We start from the raw sequence: 23,644 nt of genomic DNA on the forward strand, positions 1-23,644 counted from the left end.
TCCTCTGTGAGTAAAGACTTCATCCAACTTTTTTGCCTTCCGACTGCAGGCATAACAATAAATAAACTAAGCAAATCATCAAACTATCTCCCATAGGAATAGTCTCATTAACAATTGCTAATTATTTTTTCTTGTGTTTCATATATTAGTATGCAGGAATATTATGTTTTTTGGCATATTAAAAATTTTGACAAGCAATATGGATCAATTAATTTCCTCTTCTATGTTTAATTGTTTTCTCTTTAGGTCCTATTCCCTGACTGGGAAATTCTGCAGATCACCTGTTCCTGTGTTCTTTGATGCTACTCTGTCACTGGCTACTGGGCAATGTATGAGAGTGACCCGGGTTGATCTTCTCTCTGACCATTCCTCCTTACTGTGGAGAATTACCATCTCACTAGCACCTCTCCAATGGCTCCATTGAGAAACTGGGAGTGCAAACCCACATCTTTCCACTTTGTGGAACAGCAAAGGAGATACCTTGGGACAGATTTTCTTGTTCCTGCACCTGGGCCTATTGGATCACCTGGCAGGGTTGCCAACCCTCACAGATTGTCCTGGAATCTCCAGGAATTAAAGTTTACTCTCCTGGACACAGCTGCAAGCAACCCAGCAGATTAACACACTTAATGATACTATGGTGTGCGTCACTCAGCAGCTTCCAACTGCCTCTCCTCAGGGGAAAGCATCTCAGCTTAGCACTCCATACCTTTTACACCACACAAAGCAAGTCATGCCACACCATCCTGCATAAATCAGATAGAACAAGTCCTACAATGCTTTATGTCTTTTGATTAAAACCTCTTAGAACATGTTTAACTCAAGTGGCCAATCCTATTGCCTGGGCACAAGAAAATTGGGTGGGATGGAGCACACACCCTAATAAGACATGCCCAATTTTCTGGCTATTCATTTAAATGAAGTGTCAGCCTAGATTATGTGCTCAAATCTCTTGAGTGATGCTTGAACCCACAAACTGTGACTCAGAGGTGATAGTGCTATCCCTGAGCCGAGCCTGACATGAGAATCAGACATTGTTGGTGTGAGAAAGTTGCAGCTGATTCTCCTAATTTACATGATTGCAAGAACTGCACCAATATGCACAAACTTTGTATACAAGCAGAATCAGACAAAAGCTTTTCAATATATTTTCAATCATTTATGTTATGATCATGAGTATCTTAAACAACAATTTGGATTTCAGGGGGGCCATCAGGGTCTATTGTGTTGTGCAAGAAAGATCCAAACAGCAACCATGTTTTTAAAATAGCAGAATCATGATCATGTAGATGTTAAGAGCTTTGATGGAGTTTCAGACCACCTTGGATATATTCTGGGGAACAGGCATTGTTTTACTACTGGAGAGTGGTTAAGGTGCCCTGAGGATGGATCTGATTCGAAACTTGACCTCTCCGCCCTTTCTAAACTGACCAGAGTATTGCAAGATTTCTGCCCCCAACAGCAATTTACATTCAAAATATGCATGGATCTAGTCTAGGATCAAAATGATCTCTCATTTGCATTGGACTGGAATTTGACCGGATATCTGCCATATGAAATACTACACTGCTGCAAGTGATGGGTTTAAACATGTTCAAGTTACTATTCTAAATTAGGCCCACATATTCTCACAAAATAATGTGTGCTAGAATGCAAGACTTAATTATTTAAGTGTAGAGGTCTAGAATGTTTGTTCATTTGGGGATGTTGGCATTGATCACTTAAGTTCTACATTCAGGGATTCTGACATATATCAAAGGCAGTGTTACAAGTTCCAGGTATGCATTAGATATTCTTTCAGGTTCAGCATCATCAGTCTCTACCATAAGCGGATCCCACATCCCTTAAGATCAGGAGTTTATCTTTACTGCCTAATATCTAGACATATAATAGTGTAATCCGAGGTGTCGTAACAATGAAACCCATTGTTATGTGCACTGGATACTGTTATTTTGTATGTACCCCCGTGTGCAGACTGATGAACTAGCACTAAATGGCCAAATATAAACCAAGAAGTTGGTTTATTTTACACAAAATACAGGACTGAACGGAACACAGTCTTTTATAAAATTCAATCTAATTTCTATTGCTTCTTGTAACATTTAAAATAACAAATTACATAAATTAGCCACCGATACAGGCCCAGCTTCATATTTACAAGTCAGCATTCGGTGAGCTGGCTGGTTCTACCTTAAAAGGAAGGATCTCACCCTCCTCATTACTGTTTCCACTCCAATTGCAGACTGACTCTGTAGACTGTGTGGCCTGGAAATTCCTCGGATCTGCTCCCGCTCTGCTGACATTACTTCGGCATTTCCGCCGCACTTCTGGCGAAATAACACCATTGGATTGGGAGCTTCTCTGAGAAATTTCCTAGCCTGTGTTTCTTTCATAACTGGACAGGAAAACAAAAACCCTTCCCCAGCTCCCTTTGTCCAGGGATTGGCCAGTTGAGCTGCCAATCAAACTAACGACCACTTTCCAAGTGTGAGCTTCCCTGATAATACCCTTCCCCCACCAGCACTGGGGTCATATGAATGAAACCATTTTGACATTACATGTGTGAAAATTACTAGGAGATTTTAGAATGTGTTAACAACTTTCTGCTTGTTGCAAATTGAAATGGATAATGGATTTCAATGTGTGTCTCATTATCTTTCACAAGAGCTCTTTAAAATACATAGGGGGAAAAAATTGGATAAGGGCCGTTTTTGAGCGTGGGTAACGTGATGTGCTATTACCCCACTCCCAATGACCCCTGCACAGGCCGGCAAATTTCAGCCAGCAGGAGGACTCACCTGCAATCAGCGTTCCATTCCAGGCCTTTCACGTGGAATCAATGCAATTCACACTTTCCACCACCAGTGGGAGCTCAATCTCTTAAAGGGAGGATGTTCCTTAGAAATCTCTTAAAGGTAGCTTTAAGAGATTTCTAAGGTACCTGTTATTTGCTGAAAATAACATTCTGCTGTCTGCACGGAGTCTGAACGGAGATCAGACATTGCACACGTAAAACACAGATGCGGGTCCCATCCCTATGTTTACACACTGATGAGTTATGTTAAAACATTGAATAAAGCTTGCACATTACTAAATCCCATATCCTTCACTTGGTTCCAGACCTCATTACAGCCTTGGTCCAAACATGGACAAAAGAGCTGAATTCCAGAGGTGAGGTGAGAGTGACTGCCCTTGACAGTGTGTGGCACAAAGGAGCCCCAGTAAAATTGAAGTCAATGGGAATCAGGGGGAAAACTCTCCAGTGGCTGGAATCATACCTAGCACAAAGGAAGATGGTAGTGGTTGTTGGAGGCCAATCATTTCAGCCCCAGGACATTGCTGCAGGAGTTCCTCAGGGCAGTGTCCTAGGCCCAACCATCTTCAGCTGCTTCACCAATGACCTTCCCTCCATCATAAGATCAGAAATAGGGATGTCCGCTGATGATTGCACAGTGTTCAGTTCCATTCGCAACCCCTCAGATAATGAGGAAGTCCGTGCCCGCCATGCAGCAAGACCTGGACGACATCCAGGCTTGGGCTGATAAGTGGCAAGTAATATTCACGCCAGACAAGTGCCAGGCAATGACCATCTCCAACAAGAGAGAGTCTAACCACCTCCCCTTGACATTCAACGGCATTATCATCGCTGAATCCCTCACCATCAACATCCTGGGGGTCACCATTGACCACAATCTTAACTGGACCAGCCATATAAATACTGTGGCTACAAGAGCAAGTCAGAGGTTGGATATTCTGCGGCGAGTGACTCACCTCCTGACTCCCCAAAGCCTTTCCACCATCTACAAGGCACAAATCAGGAGTGTGATGGAATATGCTCCACTTGCCTGGATGAGTGCAGCTCCAACAACACTCAAGGATAAAGCAGCTTGCTTGATTGGCACCCCATCCACCACCCTAAACATTCACTCCCGTCACCACTGGCGTACTGTAGCTGCAGTGTGTACCATCCACAGGATGCACTGCAGCAACTCGCCAAGGCTTCTTCAACAGCACCTCCCAAACTCGCGACCTCTACCACCTAGAAGGACAAGGGCAGCAGGCACATGGGAACAACACCTGCACGTTGCCCTCCAAGTCACACATCATCCCAACTTGGAAATATATCGCCGTTCCTTCATCATCGCTGGGTCAAAATCCTGGAACTCCCTTCCTAACAGCACTGTGGGAGAACCTTCACCACAGGGACTGCAGCGGTTCAAGAAGGAGGCTCACCACCACCTTCTCAAGGGCAATTAAGAATGGGCAATAAATGCTGGCCTTGCCAGCAATGCCCACATCCCATGAACGAATAAAAAAAACCTCCAATCTGCACGCCAGACCTCACCAATCTGCCGATCTGAGTTGGTACCAGGCCTGGAGAATGCGTACACCAAGGTTCTCTGCTGATGCACAAGAGGCCTTGGTGCAAGAGGTGGACAGAAGGAGGGACATCCTATATCCACGGAAGGAAGGGGGGAAAGAGGCCCTCCAGACATATATCCAAAAGGCAGTGGGAGGCAGCGGGGGATGAATTCAATGCCAGGCACACAGCAGCATGAACATGGGTGCATTGCAGGAAGAAGTTCAATGCTTTGACATGAGTGGGCAAGGTGAGTGAGGTCAACTGTCAAGTGGCGTCTCATACCAACTGCACCACGCACTACACCCCCCCATCACCTACATACCAACAAACTCTTTAGTACTCAACTCTTCCAACCAGATGCTTCCTCTCACCCTTACACACTACCACTGCTTCAAGCCGCCCACCCACAACTCACAGGCCACACACACTGGCAGCTATTCAACCATGACAGGCACATCACCCAGACACACGTCCCGCTTTCTTGCAGGAGAAGGTGGCACACATCAGGAGGCAGCAAGTAGCAGCGGCATTAAGTCCCTCGAGCCTGTTCCACCATTCAATTCGATCATGGTGGACCTGTGACCTAACTCCATGTACCCGCCTTAGCCCCATATCCCTTAATACCCTTGGTTCACAGAAATCTATCAATCTCAGATTTAACATTCACAAGTGAGCTAGCATCAACTGCCGTCTGCAGAAGAGCGTTCCAAATGTCTCCCACCCTTTGCATGTAGAAGCATTTCCTAACTTCATTCCTGCACGTTCTGGCTCTAATTGTTAGGCTATGTCCCTGTGTCCTAGTATTCAAGTCTAGGAGACCTCCAAAACAGTTACAAATGTCTCGGCAGCCAGAAGCAATAATCCAGCCACTAACCTATAAATCCAGCAAGGTCCCTTTAAATAGCGCTGGTGGGGTGCCCTCCAGGCACTTAAGACACGTTCAGATGGTTGGGGTTAAGGCTGTGCGTTGAGTTGAGCATTAAGTCCCAAAATGGTGTCTCTCATTTTAAATCAGCATTGCACACTGATTGAAGCCATTTTCTCCCTACTTCACATGATTCCAGTGTTCGTTATCTGCGCCTGTGCTAACTCCTATACCAAGATGGCGTTCAGCACACGTCACTCTGGAAATGTCCATGCGCATCCAAGACGCCATCTTGGATGTCGGAGAGGCCATGTAGTGCCGAAACAATGGGCGCTACACAGCCCAATTTAGTGCCCATAGTCCCCATTGTTCGAAGCGCACCAAATTTTTTTCTTTGTCAAGTCAAAAAAAGATGCTGGATCTTTGTGAATTAATCCTTAGAATCCTGAATCTGATTTTGTGTCAAAAAATATATCATAACTTAAAACAGAAATTTCTTCTAGGCCGAATAATGAAATGTCTTAAAATGCATCAGGCAATTAAAAGTTCCAACTCCAGCAAAAGAATAAAAGCATGTAAAGAAAGAACTTGCATTTATGTAGTGCCTTTCATGACCTCAGGACATCCAAAGTGCTATACAACCAATTAAGCACTTTTGAACATACGAAAATAAGAAATAGGAGCAGGAGCAGGCCATCCGTCTCCTCAAGCGTGCTCTGCCATTCAACAAGATCATGGCTGATCTTTTACCTCAACACCATTTTCCTGCACCATCCCCATATCCCTTGATGCCTTTAATATCTAGAAATCTATTGATCTCTGTTTTGAATGTACTCAATGACTGAGCCTCCACAGCCCTCTAAGGGAGAGAATTCCAAAAATTCACCACCCTCTGTGTGAAGAAATTTCTCCTTATCTCAGTCCTAAATGGCCTACCCCTTATTCTGAGACTGTGACCCCTGGTTCTGGACTCCCCAGCCAGGGGAAACATCCTCCTTGCATCTACCCTGTCGAGCACTGTAAGAATTTTGTATGTTTCAATGAGATCACTTCTCATTCTTCTAACTCTAGAGAATACAAGCCTAGTCTACTCAATCCCGCTATCCCAGGAATCAGTCTGGTAAACCTTCGTTGCACTCGCTCTGTGGCAAGTATATCCTTTCTTAGGTAAGGAGACCAAAATTGTACACAATACTCCAGGTGCGGTCTCACCAAGGCCCTTTTTAATTGCAGTAAGACATCTTTACTCCTGTACTCAAATCCTCTTGTAATAATGGCCAACATACCATTTGCCTTCCTAATTGCTTGCTGCACCTGCATGTTAACTTTCAGTGACTCATGTACAAGGACACCCAGGTCCCTTTGAACATCAACGTTTCCCAATCTCTCACCATTTAAAAAATACTCTGCATTTCTGTTTTTCCTACCAAAGTGGATAACTTCACATTTTCCACATTATATTCCATCTGACATGTTCTTGCCCACTCACATAGCCTGTCTATATCCCCTTGAAGCCTCTTTGCATCCTCCTCACAACTCACATTCCCACCTAGTTTTGTGTCATCAGCAACCTTGGAAATATAACATTTGGTCCCCTCATCCAAAGCATTGATATAGATTGTGAATAGCTGGGGCCCAAGCACCGATCCCTGCAGTACCCCACTAGTCACAGTCTGCCAACCTGAAAAAGACTCGTTTATTCCTACTCTCTGTTTTCTGTCTGTTAACCAATTCTCAATCCATGCCAGTATATTACCCCCAATTCCATGTGCCCTAACTTTGTGGGATCTTATCAAAAGCCTTCTGAAAATCCAAATACACCACATCCACTGGTTCCCCTTTATCTATTCTACTAGTTACATCCTCAAAGAACTCCAATCGGTTTGTCAAATATGGGGCCCGATGTTACCAGGGCTGCGGGTTCTCGGCGGGGGGCTATCGGGCGCGTGGGTAACGCGCCCGGCGAAATCAGTCTGCCACCCGCGTGATCGTAGCCCAATTGGATCCACTTACCTTGTCTTCCGGGTTCCCCACTACCGATCTGCGCGTCGGGCGGGCTGCGCATGCGCAGTAAGATCTGTCAGCTGGAGGAGCTCTATTCAAAGGGGCAGTCCTCCACTGACAGATGCTGCAACAAATAGAAAAAATTACAGCATGGAGCAGCCCAGGGGGAAGGCTGCTCCCAGTTTAATGATAGAATCATAGAATCATAGAAGTTTACAACATGGAAACAGGCCCTTCGGCCCAACATGTCCATGTCGCCCAGTTTATACCACTAAGCTAGTCCCAATTGCCTGCACTTGGCCCATATCCCTCTATACCCATGTTACCCATGTAACTGTCCAAATGCTTTTTAAAAGACAAAATTGTACCCGCCTCTACTACTGCCTCTGGCAGCTCGTTCCAGACACTCACCACCCTTTGAGTGAAAAAATTGCCCCTCTGGACCCTTTTGTATCTCTCCCCTCTCACCTTAAATCTATGTCCCCTCGTTATAGACTCCCTTACCTTTGGGAAAAGATTTTGACTATCTACCTTATCTATGCCCCTCATTATTTTATAGACTTCTATAAGATCACCCCTAAACCTCCTACTCTCCAGGGAAAAAAGTCTTAGTCTATCCAACCTCTCCCTATAAGTCAAACCATCAAGTCCCGGTAGCATCCTAGTAAATCTTTTCTGCACTCTTTCTAGTTTAATAATATCCTTTCTATAATAGGGTGACCAGAACTGTACACAGTACTCCAAGTGTGGCCTTACTAATGTCTTGTACAACTTCAACAAGACATCCCAACTCCTGTATTCAATGTTCTGACCAATGAAACCAAGCATGCCGAATGCCTTCTTCACCACCTTATCTACCTGTGACTCCACTTTCAAGGAGCTATGAACCTGTACTCCTAGATCTCTTTGTTCTATAACTCTCCCCAACGCCCTACCATTAACGGAGTAGGTCCTGGCCCGATTCGATCTACCAAAATGCATCACCTCACATTTATCTAAATTAAACTCCATCTGCCATTCATCGGCCCACTGGCCCAATTTATCAAGATCCCGTTGCAATCCTAGATAACCTTCTTCACTGTCCACAATGCCACCAATCTTGGTGTCATCTGCAAACTTACTAACCATGCCTCCTAAATTCTCATCCAAATCATTAATATAAATAACAAATAACAGCGGACCCAGCACCGATCCCTGAGGCACACCGCTGGTCACAGGCCTCCAGTTTGAAAAACAACCCTCTACAACTACCCTCTGTCTTCTGTCGTCAATCCAATTTTGTATCCAATTGGCTACCTCACCTTGGATCCCGTGAGATTTAACCTTATGTAACAACCTACCATGCGGTACCTTGTCAAAGGCTTTGCTGAAGTCCATGTAGACCACGTCTACTGCACAGCCCTCATCTATCTTCTTGGTTACCCCTTCAAAAAACTCAATCAAATTCGTGAGACATGATTTTCCTCTCACAAAACCATGCTGACTGTTCCTAATCAGTCCCTGCCTCTCCAAATGCCTGTAGATCCTGTCCCTCAGAATACCCTCTAACAAATTACCCACTACAGATGTCAGGCTCACCGGTCTGTAGTTCCCAGGCTTTTCCCTGCCGCCCTTCTTAAACAAAGGCACAACATTTGCTACCCTCCAATCTTCAGGCACCTCACCTGTAGCTGTCGATGATTCAAATATCTCTGCTAGGGGACCCGCAATTTCCTCCCTAACCTCCCATAACGTCCTGGGATACATTTCATCAGGTCCCGGAGATTTATCTACCTTGATGCGCATTAAGACTTCCAGCACCTCCCTCTCTGTAATATGTACACTCCTCAAGACATCACTATTTATTTCCCCTAGTTCCCTAACATCCATGCCTTTCTCAACCGTAAATACCGATGCCTCACTCCAGGTATCAATACATGGGGTGAGGAGGAGGGGGAGGACAGAGATCTTCCCCCCCGGCGGGCGGGAGGAAGCGGCCTGCCTCTGCCACCAAGAAGGCCTGGCTCGAGGTGGCAGAGGAGGTCACCTGCACCACCAACATATCGCCCACCTGCATACAATGCAGGAGGCGCTCCAATGACCTCAGTCGGTCAGCCAAAGTGAGTACACTTACTCATTCCCCTACACTCCATCTGCCACATCAACACCCCCACCCCACACCTCATTCTGCACTGCCAACACTACTCTGTCACATCACCCCTCATACCCACTCAAACCTCATCCTCATCTTACCTGCACTTACTCACCTCGCCAGTACTCATCCCGCCACTACCACTCAACCCAATCCTCATACAATCTCATGGCTCTATCTCATATTCACCCTCTCGTGCATCTCTTTCACATTCAGCCTCACTCAACCTGCCACTACCTGTGCTGCAGCCACAGGGCATGCATCAGATATGTGCAATAGGCAGCGTAAGACAAACGTGTCGTGAGCATGAAGGGGATGCACAAGGGTGTTTGAGGGTTTGTCATGGTTGTTACTTATATTTAATTTCTGACCAACTCACATTACATATTATATTGGCACTACTACTGCCATGTCTTTGCGAATCTTGTCTGGTTTATGCAATAATGCCCTTTCCTGAGGATCACTATGAAGACCCACAACTGATGCCACCCATTGTGTCACTGCAGAGTGGGTGTAGGTGTATTTGCAGGGCTCTTTTGTGCAGATGGCTGAGAGATGTCGGCGATGTCCCCGGTTGCATCCTGGAAGGATGCGAAGGAGAAGTTGTTGAGGGCAGTGGTGACTTTGACAGCGACAGGTAAGAAGATGGTGCTCGGGCCAGCCAGGAGCAGCTTGGCATGAAGGAGGCTGCAGATGTCCACGACTACATGTCGAGTGACTCTGAGCCTCCGTGTGCACTGCTGCTCAGAGAGGTCCAGGAAGCTGAGCCTCGGTCTGTGGACCCTGTGGCAAGGGTAGTGCCCTCTGCGACACATCTCTCTCTGCGGTAGCCCTCCCTCCTGCTGTACAGGTGGATGTGTCAAGCACTCTGTTGTGGAGCTCCACATGTCAGAGGTGGACGGCGTGGATGGTGAGGCTGGTGATGCTGTTCGCCCTCCGTGGAGGTCATGACTGCAGCTACGGTGGCCCCCATCCGGAAGATGTACATCTGCGGGGGTCCGCAAGGTAGGTACATGTCTCTGGACCCCGGGGTAAGTGTGTAAGTTGGTGACTTTGATTGTCAGGAGGAGGGTGGTGGAGGCCAAACTTTGTCCCAAGTGACAGAGTGGCCTCCTGCAATGAGTGACGGTCTCCCCCCACCACCTGTCAAATGGACCTTTGCAGCTGCCACAGGCTGATGGCTGCAACAGGTCCATTTGAACTGGGAGTGTTTCCCCCAGAACGGGAAACAATCCCAGTTTGCTATAAAATCCCACCCCTCCTCACATAATCCCTTAATCAGGTCAGTTAATGACCTGAACAAGCAAAGTAAATAGCTTCAAGTGGAACCCCGCTGGCTTTAATTGCCTGCGGGATTCCCACCAGCGGGGGCTATGCACGCACGCCGGCGCGTCAGTGGGGGACCCGGAAGTGGGCGGGTTGGAGTCGGGCTCCCGACCCACTCCGGGATTCTCCGATTTTCGGAGCCTCCCCGCCAGGAACGCACCCGATAGCGGGTGCTAAAATGATGCCCATGATTTCCCTTTCATAAATCCATGTTGACTCTGCCAAATCCTATTATTATTTTCTTAGTGTCCTGTTATCACATCCTTTATAATCGTGTAATCACTGTTCTAATGTAGGAAACGCGGCAGCCAATTTGCGCACAGCAATCTCCCACAAACAGCAATGTGATAATGACCAGGTAATCTGTTTTAGTGATCTTAGTTGAGGGATAAATATTGGCCAGGACACCGGGGAGAACTCCCTTGCTCTTAAACAGCCTATTAGTAGCACAGATTAGGCAAAGAATGATATGATGTTACTTTTATTGATTTAATGAATGACAAGATTACACATTTTTCAATATTTATATCTAGCTATATCAGTTCTTTAACAAAAGTGGCTCATGAAAAATTACTAATATTTCTGGGCAGTTTTTCCTAACATGAACAGAATACGAAGTACATTGCTCAATTGACATTTGACAATTGACAGTTACAAAGTAGTTTGTATTATTTTATGTGCTGGCCGTAGCTGCTCTACCCATCAGATGCTTTTTTGTGTTCTGATCTGGTTTCAACAAAATAATGTAACATTTAGGAGCAAAATTACAGGCAGCCAAACCAAAGCTGGAAGACAAAATTGCAAAAATTTCAACAGCTACTGTATATTTTCCAGGTGAGCTAATGTAAGCTGGAATGAAAGTTATCCAAACTGCAGAAAAGATTAACATACTAAAGGTAATGAACTTGGCTTCATTAAAGTTGTCCGGCAGCTTTCGTGCTAGAAATGCTAATATGACAGAAATAGTTGCCAGCAAGCCAATGTAACCCAACACACAACAGAATGCTGTTACAGAGCCAACATCACATTCCAGGATTATTTTTGCACTTTGATACTTGATGTTTTTTGCTGGAAATGGAGGCGATGTGATCAGCCATAAAATGCATATTATAACTTGAAGAAAAGTACATGTAAAAACACTGGCTCTTTGCTGTAGGGGCCCAAAATATTTCATCATGTCGTTGTTGGGAAGTGTAGCACTAAATGCCATTAGTACAACAATTGTTTTACCAAGAATGCAGGAAATACACAAAGCAAAGCTAACTCCAAACACTGTGTGTCGTAATATACAGGACCAGACAGATGGCTGGCCAATGAAAGTCAGTGAGCACAGAAAGCAAAGAACTAATGAAATTAGCAGAAGAAAACTCAGCTCCATATTATTAGCTCTCACAACAGGGGTATTTCGGTAATGGATAAAAATGGATAAAATTACAATGGTTATGCAGGCTCCAAACAATGCAATGGTTGTTAATATGATGCCCAGCGTGTCTTCAAATGAGAGAAACTCTATTTCTTTCAGTACACATTGATCACGTCTATGATTTGACCAATAATCTATTGGACATGTCAAACAATGTATGGAATCTGCAAAATAAAAATAGTAATTTTTTCTTGCATCAGGAAAATATAGTTAACCATATAAAAGAGATATCCATTAAAGTCCACAAATCTGCCCTTTATGTTTATATTTTTTATTCCATTTGTTTAGCATAGTATTTCATGTAGGTCTGTGAGTGCAGCTTGGTAATGACTTTCTTTTTGATTTTCTCTTCTTCCTTTTGCAGAAGTGCCTAGTCTTTGCTTGGCAATTCTCCACAATGATGTGTCTGAGTTTGGGAAATCAGAGATGTGGAGCACTGCAGCCACAATTTTATGTCCCACCACTAATGGAGTTGTGTGTGTGCCTCTATGGTGTGCGTTATGGTACTGTCCTTTGATGCATTTTTATTTATTCCTGCAGACATTGTGAGCTCAGCTGAGGGGACACGTCTAGCAGTGTTTCATTACTGTATTTATAACTGTGTAATAATTATTTATACTAATTGTCAAGGAAATGGTAGTGGTGGCTATATCAATATGTTTTACTATTGGAAATTACATTGTTTCTGCTCATGAGTAAGATTTGGAATGCCAAACAAAGTGTAACAAAACAAAACAAAACATTTTGAGTGTGTATCAATGATTGCATTGCACTAAGAAAACAAAAGGTACAGCACTGCAAAATGAATAATATTTTGTGTTTTTAAGGCATTTGTATTGGACATATATGTAATGTTTTTCCTACATATCAATATATTATTAAAAACAGAGAACCCAGCATGCAAAATATCTACTGATGAGTATACATATGGAGAATTACGGTGAAAAATATGCATTAAACAACAACTGTACAATTTTAATGTGTACATTCTGCAAATATTTCAATATCTCTGATATTAGAAAATAGGTGGCAAGTCAATCATACAATGCCACCATTCATAGGGGGATTGGAATTGCAAACGATCTGATTCTTCTTCAGCACGGCACTGAAGTGGAAAGTTAACAGAGACAATATTTCCAACCAATGTACAGCAGCACATCTGGTGGTATCAGAAAAGGTGTTTACACATTTATCTGGGATTTCTGTGGCTCTTCCTCCAAAGTTACGCCAGGCGATAGAAGAGTCCCCACAGAAATTCATTCCCATATGTTGCTGCATTTCTGCCCTCATGTGAAATCATGTATAAAAGATTCATAAGAAACTTCTTCCCAAACTCACTGTGCATATTTTGCTTGTCAATTAGAAATACAATAACAGGAAACAAAGATATTGAGCCTGATAGACTAACAAATATGTCACCACAATACAAGTCTGGATTGGTGGGAAAGGTGTTCACCAAATATGCATGTATTCAGCAAGATAATTGTATGGCTATTTTGAAACCTGAAAACAAAATATATTCCTCAGATTAAACAAAATGAGATTGAACCGAACAAATATGCTGGGGCAAACTTTTATTATTTTTTGGTGAAATTTTTTGTGCTTATAAAGATGAGAGATGTCAGTGCTGGGAAATGGAACTCTTTTCCTATTTCAGTCATTCAAGATCAATATTAAGCATTCTCAGGTCAAGTAAAGCACAGCCAGATGCAGATTTACTCTGCCAGGTGGGGAAATTATTTTATAGATTAAATGCTAAATATTAAATTATAAATGGGGTAAGGATGCTTCTGTCAATGGTAGAAAAGATACAGATGGTGTTATTTCACTTAATATATTGTGTAGTGGAAAGAAATGTGCAAATAATACAAGCAATACATACAATTAAGGATTCCGTCAATACGTATTTCCTCCTCACTAATTCATTGCTGTAGTTATTAAGGAAGGAAAATATGGAGTAGGTATTAAGTTACTTGCCCTTGCCTCTCTTGTTTGGCTTGTTGGTCAATTCTGTCTCTTGCTTTTCCTGTTCCATATTGGCAGCTCTTTCTGTGACTTTTGCTACCCCGACTCTTTCTGTCTCCTGCTTTGCTCTATCCAGAAGACTTTTATGGGCCATGAAGATTGAAAATGGCGACCGTTATCTTTTTCATTACTTACTTGTCCTTCCAGGGCTATAGTGAGAGACCAGGGTGATGGGAATAGCTCTGAATTGATCTAGCAAAGAGCCAATACAGACACAATGGGCTGGATGACCTTGCTCTGTGCAGTAAATGTCTACGGCTTTATGATTCTGCTGCTCATATATACATTGCATGATATCATTACCATATCAATGTTTTCTTTTTATTTGTTTAGAGCATGTGGGTGATGGTGGTAAGGCCACATTTATTGCCCATCCCTAGTTGCCTTGACAACTGAGTGGCATGTAGAGAGAATGTTAAGAAGTGGGTGAAAGTCACATGTAGACCAGACTGAGTAGAGATGGCAGGTTCCCTTCCCTAATGGATATTGGTGAACTAGTTGGATATTTATGACAATTTTGCAGCTTTCATGGTCATTTTTTCTGGTGCTAGTGCATAAATGACCTTATTTATTAAATTGAATTTCCCCTAGCGGAGAGTTCAAGAACTAAAGGACATAGATTTAAGCTGATTGGTGGAAGGATTAGAGGGGACATGAGGAGAAACATTTTTACCCAGAGGGTGGTGGGTGTATGAAATTCGCTGCCCAAATTGGTGGTGGAGGCAGGGACCCTCAACTCTTTTAAAAAGTACCTGGACTTGCACCTAAAGTGCTGAAAGCTGCAGGGCTACGGACCGGGTGCTGGAAGGTGGGATTAGAATGGGCACCTGGTTGTTCTTCGAGCCGGCGCGGACATGAGGGCCGAATGGCCCCCTTCTGTGCTGTATCTTTTCTATGGTTCTATGGTTCTAACTTGTCGTGAGGGTGCAATCTCTGGGCTACCAGTCCAGTACACTAATCTCTGCACTACTAGCATGTTTTTTCTGTTAATTTGCTCATTTGAGAAAAAGTATTCCTGAAATTCTTTTTTAGAAAGAGTTTGGCATTTTTGATGGACTTACCATAACCTATGACTTGGTGAATATAAAATTGTTGTAAACAAGTCTGCACATAGCTTCCCTGCAAATAGATTATGCATTGAAAGATTCTTTGTATGGCAAATATGGCAACTAGTTAATTAAAGGTCAGTGATATGGCCAGAGTTAGGTGACTGACATGGAAAGAAATTTCATGTCACTTTACTCAAAATAGAATTACATCTGAAGTAAATTTCAAGAATCTGATTAAGAACTAAAATCATATTAAATTTTTACACACCTGTTTGATTGCTCATTTTTCCCTCAGCACATTGCAAACAGTCAAAACAACATACCGGTTGTCCTTTTCGTGCTGCTTTCCTTGTACCAGGAGGACAACTTTCACTGCAGATAGAGCTCGGGATCTACCATAGCACAGACATAAAGACAAGAGGAAATTTAGTGATCCATTTCTAATCTGACCCATTATTAAAGTAACATGTGGTATACAGTGGCGACAAATTCACTAATCAATGAGTAATTTGTGATAAACCTGTTGTAATAATGCCATGAACTGTTGATATCCTCATGTGAACATCACCAGACTTTGAGAACATGCAATACAATGTAAGTCAAACATGTAGCAACAGCTGCAACTGTCCAGAAACGGACTCAAAACAGAACACAAATTCCCATGTGATTAACAATTTTAAAAATATATCCCAGAATTTAGAAGACAGACATAAACTGCTTAAACTTCATTCTTGCAATTCATTGCGCCATTTGATTACGGTCTTGACCTAGTCATTAGTCTCTATTATCTATCAGATTCTCATCATTCAAAAGTGTAAGGATGTGAAAAGAATATGCTTTGTTACAAATATTAACTGGTTTCAGTAATTGTTATACATGTCAGGGAATATTTAGTTGTATCAGTTAACATGCAGAAATTCTATTTGAGGCACATCACAGAACAGCAGTTGTACAACATTGCAAGTCCCTCCTTGAACTTGATAACAGGGAAAGCTATTCGTTCACTGTTCCTTAAAAGAATTCTGTGAAGGACATGGATTTGCTTTATACAACTTTTATCCTTGTAGAAGTCAGTATCATTATCTTTCAGATTTGATCAACATTTGTACTTTTTTTTGTATAATAATGGAATTTTACATCAGTGGCAGTGGCTAGGGGCATGAGACTGTGGGGGCATTATTACTATCAGTCATATTTGTAATGAATGCGTTAATGTGTTTCCATGAAAGTCCTTTGCATGGTATTTTAACGCACTTAAATTGGTTAACAAATAGCATACAGGGGAACCTCATATAAGCAAATTTCTGTGTTTGTTACAAATATTGTGGAGAGCAATTTCATCCCTAAGGTCTCAATGTTAAGCTGTCATCAGCTGACAGCAGATTTTTCCTTTTGGGATTTCCTTAGCTAACGCAGGGGAACAATTATGCCGGCTTTCCATTGTCTGAGTTTTACATTGTTGTTAAACATATAGATAGCATGGAAATGTTGTGATGTACATTATGTGAAATCTCCATATTTCAAATATAATACTGTGGATGAAATTTCTGTGAGCAGTATTTGTAACAAATGTGTAAGTTTTAGGACATTTAAAAAAAGTTTTAAATTAAAAAATTTAACATTTTTAAAAACTTTTTCTTTCTGTCTCTTTTATCTCAGTTTTTTGATCTTACCCTCTCTTTATTTCACTTTCTCTATCTGATTTTATAGTACATTTACTAATCTTATCTGTGATTTCCTGGTTCTTAGTCTGTGTGGCTTGCTTCAAGCTAATTAGTGGAGGGGACACAAAGATTCTTTCCTCCTCTCACAGCTCAGAGAAGCCCGGCCACATCTTGCAGCTCTCAATTAAAGCAAGTTGGCACCCAGAAGCCCAAGAAAGGTTTGTGGGTGAGATATTTGCTTACGAGCGGCGGGCGACATCCATTCGCCGCTCAGTACAATCTCCAGCCCATTATGTGCTTCTTGGTTTGGTTTACAACCATGGGTTGTGCACACTTTTCTTCTGCTGTCTGCTTATAGGTGCTGCAGAAACGCTAATCCATGTCCTTATCACCTCCATGCTTCACTTCGTCAATGTTTTCCTTGCCTATCTCCAGGCCTCCAGCCTACACAAACTACAACTCATTCAGGAAGTCACTGCTTGTGACCTCATCCACACAAAGTCCTGTCCTCCCATCGCACCCAATCATCACTAATGACACTCACTCCATGCTAAGCTCCACTGGTTTCACATCCCCCAACAAATTGACTTCATGATTCTCATCCTCATGCTCAAATCTCTCCATGACCTTGTCCCATTCTACCTCTATGATCTCATGCCATCTCATGCCCCACCAAGAGACATGTTCTTTCAGTCACTATACCACTACCCTTCCCTAAACCTCTCCGTCTCACCATATCTCTGCTTTCAAAAGCCTACGGAAAGTAGCTTCTTTAGAAACTTAAAAACTTTGCACAGAAAGTTGTAAGTGTGCAGAAATAAAATAACTCACCCACTGTTAGCTGCAATGGTAAATCAGCATTTATTCTAAATAAAAAGCTAGGTATTATCTTGCATCTGGACTGTTCTGTCAGGATTGTGAAATACTAAACAACTTATGAGAAACTGTTCATGGGAGGAAACCCTAACTTAATACTTAGTTTCATTAGTAAGAGAAGGAAGCTCAACATTCTGCTGGGTACAAAATATATTTAGTTATTTCTCTACATGCAGAGTTTAATAAATTGCATAATATATTTACCTTTGTTTGCCCATCATTCCAAATAACAATGTCTTCATCAATTAAAAGCTCTTGCCCAAGAGCTGCTGATGCATCAAATAGGCCAACAGTAACAATTTTAACAGAACCATCTGCATCCATTTGCCAGTTCATGATATCATATGATGCAATAGGATCGCCATTTTCATCAAAATGTATTTTTTCACCTAAATGGTTTGTAAATGTAACTTCTTTTAGGTATTGGAGAAGCTGTATGTTGAGGTTGAAAAATGATAATATGATTATTTTTAAGCTTTGAAAGATAAATAGTAGAAATGTCATTATTCACAAACACTTCTAGTGTAAAACCTGAAAATGTATAATATACATATTAATGCCTTACTTGCCAGGGCTCAAAGTGTGAAATATTTGTGCAAGTTTTGTTCAGAAATGGTCCTTTGTTGTGTTCACAGATTGCCAAGTTATGAAGTGCATGTGCTATCGCATATACTGCTTTGTAGACATTATATGAAACTCTCAATTGTGACACATCATGGTATACACTGTCTGTTTTCTCTATGACCTCTTGTCCTGTACATATTCGTTCAGAAATAGTGGTTGTAGTGTGTCCAGTGGTGTTATTTGGCATATTAAGAGTACATCCAAATAGCTTTTCCCAGAATCTATTTACCAAAGAATTACCAGGGGCTGAGGAAGGGCGCACCTTGAGAAGAAATTCTTTGAATTGTGGAATTTCTCCTTTACGAAAAGCAAACCCTATGGTTCCACCAAATGATCTAAAGTTTTGTTTTGTTGCTAGCAGTGCTGCTGTACTCCAAGTTTCACTTGCTATCCACTGTTTATTAGTAATATTCTGACGCACCACTTCATTGGCTAAAGAAATTATATCCCCTACACCAGCAAACAACACAATAACCTTTGCTTTGGATTTTTTGATGGTGTCTACAATCCGGAGTATCTTTTCTCTGGAAGCAATTTTTGGAATTGCTTCAGAAAAGGCAAGGCATACACCATAATTCTGTAAATGTTCATTAAATAACTGAACTAAATATTGGCCATAATCATCTTGAGTTGCTATAGACCCAACCCAAGTCCAGCCGAAATGCTTCACAAGTTGGGCCATAGCTTTGGCTTGAAAGCTATCGCTGGGTATTGTCCTGAAAAAGGTGGGGAATTCCAGTTTGTTGCTAAGACATGAGCATGAAGAAGAGTAACTGACCTGAAAAATAGTAAAAAAGATTTGTGAAGATTCAATGGAAAGATGAAAAGATGAGAGACAGAGTTACATTTTCTGCTTTGTCAAGAACACTATAAATCACATGTTAAAGCAGAATCTTCATTTTATTAAAATAGGTGATAGTTTTTCAATATTTTTGTGCTAATTTAAGACCTCGTCATCCAAACGTTTTGTATTTTTTAATATTATTACAGCTTATGTTGTCTATTTTATTTTATGTCTTACAATTTGAGAAAGAGATTTAAGATTTATTTGTAGAAACTGAATGTTATGCACATGAAAGAGTACTTCTACATTTACAGCTTCCCGACTTGCAGTGTTATCGCTTGTGACGAATGAATGTCACTGTTATGAATTAAGCTCTGCAATTTAAAATCAAAATCAATGCTACTGCACATGAATGAATCTTGGCATAGAATTTAATAGCAAAGTTGCAAATAGATATTGCAGGCATTAACATTGATATACATATTGAACTATTGTAAATAGAAAATAAGAGATAGATTTTAATGTGCTGCATATCCAGAGAAAATGTGTTTTTCTTTGACAAACAAATTAACTTCTATCAATTTTTGATGATTTGCAAGTACTTTAAATATTTCAATAACCTTACAATTTTTGAAAATGAAAGCTCTTTCACCACATTGATATCTTACCATAGGAATTTTAAACAGTCCTGCAATTCTTCCTATAATAATGGATTGTGTTGATCGAGCATCACCAACAATTGCAGGAATGGGAGGTGGTCCTGTACATTTATAATTCTTGAAAGTATTATCTACTCCATTAAGGAGTGTGACTGCTGCTCTAACAGCCTGCGGTACTTTACGACAGTTGTCATAAATGCTATAGCCTAATCTTATATTTGGAAGTAGTGTTTGATCTTTGTTTATTTCTTCAATGGTGAAGATCATCATTTGTAGCCACCGAAATGTTCTGAAATTAAAACTGTTGGAGAACAAATTATTTGATTTTACTGTCCTTACTTTACAAAATGGAACACAAGATGCTGTTTCATTTCATCTCTCACAGTAAATATATGTGCAAATGATAAGCAATTTAAGCATGTATCCAACATACCCAACCCAGCACAAGCAATAGAGCAGTTAATTTCTAACTAGAATGTTGCGAAGTTGAGTCTTAGGGCGACTTATTGTTGATTGTCTCAAGCAAGTCAATCTTATCGGTTCTTAACTGAATCAATAGAGGGAACTTTGCATGGCAGTGAGATGTCCCTGTTTGGGTAAAAATAACTGGAGAAGCCCAATTGTTTGTCAATTAATTATGGACAATTATTGATGGTAACCATGGAGAAGCCACTGTATGTTAGGTCTAATGAAGGGAGTTCCATGTGGATGGATCAATTAGAAAATTTGAATAAACAAAAATCAGTAGAATAATGTTTGCTTCTGTTTATGACAACCCATTATGCCAGTGCTGTTGCTTTCATCACCTGCACAAATACTGAATCAAGAAACATGCTTTTTCACACCTAATTTTCACTCCAATTTTCCCCTTACAAGTGAAGGTGGCAACTCACAATGGGGCAAGGTTTCTTGGTCTGGTACCTCACCCATGTAGTCATGCTTTATGTATGAATCTGGGCAGTGAGTGAAGGTTCACAATTCAAGCATGGGGGCCACCACGCCAGGGTCCAATAATCTGACTTCCAATCACAGGATGTCAAAAGAGTTCACTTGACAGCAATCAGGAGCAGGAACTTAGACTTATTTGTTATCTCCTCTCCTTAACTGGGCGATGTAGAGACTAACTGTAGCATCCGCATTACCACCCTTGCTGAGACTGGCTAATAGCACAGACCTGGACTTTCCGGGCCTGTATTGTTCAACCATCTCCCCAGTGAAACATCAGGAAAGGAAACATTTATGTTAATCTCTACTTTTATTTGTTCTCAAGCATGAACTATTCATTTGGATTATTAAAAGGGATTTGAACTAAATAACAGTTTATGGATTAAACTAATAATATAAAAGTAATGTTTGCCATTTGATGATTGATTTTTAAAAAATCATACACTCTAATTACAAATTGTTGCCAACAAAAGTATATCAACAAGGACTTGCTTTTAAAATAATTTCCTTCCAACTACTTTCAAGTCCTATTCATTTGACAAAAAAAAAACTTCCAAGCAGCTGCATTCGCTGAAATATATCCTTCTTCTGTCTTGTCTCCCTATTGTAATCAAAGCCATAATTATCAGCTATTTCAAAAGCCATGCATTATAGCTCTGCCTGTTTTCTATTTCTCAAACCATGTTGTGCTCAAAGTGTGCAAAGCAATGGGAACACAATTATTTAAATTCTATTTTTTTCTTCAAAATATTCTAAATCTCTTTCAATTTTAGCAATTCCTACTTTGCCTTCCAAGGTACTCTGTATTGTAGAGATTTGTACGAACACCAGGAAATTTAAAATCAATGCAGTTGGACATGAATGAATCTTAGCTTAGATTTTATTAGCGAAGTTGCAAATAGATATTGCATTCATTAACATTTATATACATATTGAAATATTGTAAATAGAAACCAAGAGATAGATTTTAATCTGCTCCATATCCAGTGAAAATCTGTTTTACTTTGGCAAACAAAATACCTTCTATCACTCTTTGATGATTTGCAAGTATTTTAAATATTTGACAGTAACCTTTCAATTAATTTGTGAAGAACATTCAAACTCACCCTTCACATTGTAGTATCTCAGGTTTTGCCTTGTAGGAAAGTTCAGGTACAGTTACTGTGAAGTGAATAGGAAACAATCCACCAATAATGATGTCTCCATTCTTATGGACTCCATACAGATTAAACTTTTCAAGTAGTTTACATGTTGGATCAATGACCCCAAGCACAGAGAGAGACAATGAATACACCAGGACAAAATGCACATTGAAATTCATTGCTACCTTCATCACAGGATAAAAGCAGACTGATCTACTTCAATATTAGTTGCCCTTATATACAGCTGGTGCATTTGGCAGAACTCATCATTTTACAAGAACTTCAAAACTATAGTATTCCCAAAAGAATTCAACAGTACTGGGAAAACAAAACAGCAATAGCGATCAGAGGAAATCATCATGCTACGTGTACAATGTTGCTAAAATCATAGCAACCGGAAAAAGTCTTCCCCCAGAACTAACCTGTGGGTGAAGGAATGCCAATAATAAGAGGTACAGAGATAAACCAGGCTAGACTTAGTAAGTAATGGATTATAGTGGCTTGTACTGGAGTATGGAGGATAAAATACACAGGGGTTCAGGACCACATGTATCCCTAAATTGGACTACAAATCGCCAGTGATTTATTTTAAGACTATGTAATATAATAGGATAGTTCTAAGATATAAATGTACATACTATTACCCAGCTTCCTTTTTATTGGTGGTATTTCTGGTTCATCCATTCCTTTAATATATTTATATGCATAATTTAGTTAATTGTTCAAAATAAACTGTCAGTCATAAATTAAAGCAAAATTTAAGACACATTAGTTACTTTAATCCATTGGTAGTAAAGAAAAAATGCTTACTTTTATCCTGAAGCGAACAATTGAGGTTTAGGTGATAATCAAAACGTAGATGCTAATGAACAAATAAATATATAACCAAACAAAGTGAAACTCATCGATGTTCTAACAACTCTCACATGTTATTACCAATGCCTCCAAAGGTACTGTTTACCCAATGGTACCCCAATCAAGTGGCCTTTCTTTACTTGTGTTGACAAACTATTCAAACACAGCAGATATCACAGCGAAGCCCGATCCTATCTTTCACAATATCTACTTGCACTTTTTAGCAGAGATCAACAGATAGCAATTGGGAGGAGGAGTCCTGGCTGATTTCTCTCTCTCTAGCCTGTGCATTGAGGCCAATTATTGCACCCTATTGCTGAGATTAGCTAACTCAGCACAAAGTAGGAATTGAATTAGAGAACCATTTCCTTTACCAACTGAACCATGAGAGGAACTTTTTTGCATTGAATCTTAGTGCACATTGCATCTTCTTTTCCCATTGTCCACCACTTCTATAATTTTGAGGGTTTTATCTCTTTAGTGTATTTTACTTGCTCTTTGGATAATTTAATCAAGCCACTCCTCTAGATGGATCTAATTTATTCTTTGTGTTACTCATATTCTAAGTATTACAGGGATAATGATAAAAAGAAAAAATATGAATCTTGGAAATCTGAAATGAAACGGAAAATGCTGCAAATATACAGCATCTAAAAAAGAATGTTTTGGGTGGGTCCCTTTATCAGAGCTCAGGATAAAGAGCTCTTATTGTATGTGCTAGTGCTAGTGTCAGTAATTTTGTTTCTGATTTAATGCCAATGAGAATGCACCACTTGAGTTTAAGCTCATATTTGCAGTCTTTGCGCTATGTAACGCTTTTTGATGTGAGATTATTACCATGATGAAAGCTTACGTTAGTGGACTGAGGCATCAATTGAGCCAATTTTTAGGTAGAGATCAACCCCAATT

The 23,644-nt window shown here is 40.9% G+C and overlaps 1 protein-coding gene across 1 annotated transcript; it reads right to left on the minus strand.

The window, feature by feature from the left end:
- Positions 1-11,362: 11,362 nt before the first annotated feature.
- Positions 11,363-21,996, minus strand: LOC137331123 (extracellular calcium-sensing receptor-like). The gene is made up of 6 exons (XM_067994729.1): positions 21,845-21,996; positions 19,803-20,094; positions 18,292-19,128; positions 17,931-18,158; positions 15,455-15,578; positions 11,363-12,276 (listed from the first exon to the last, which is right to left on the minus strand). The coding sequence occupies exons 2-6, from the start codon at positions 20,061-20,063 to the stop codon at positions 11,363-11,365; spliced, it is 2,364 nt and encodes a 787-aa protein (XP_067850830.1). The 5' UTR covers positions 20,064-20,094; positions 21,845-21,996.
- Between the last annotated feature and the right edge of the window lie 1,648 nt (positions 21,997-23,644).

The sequence above is a fragment of the Heptranchias perlo genome, chromosome 13, assembly GCF_035084215.1.
Source record: "Heptranchias perlo isolate sHepPer1 chromosome 13, sHepPer1.hap1, whole genome shotgun sequence".
NCBI lineage: Eukaryota > Metazoa > Chordata > Chondrichthyes > Hexanchiformes > Hexanchidae > Heptranchias > Heptranchias perlo.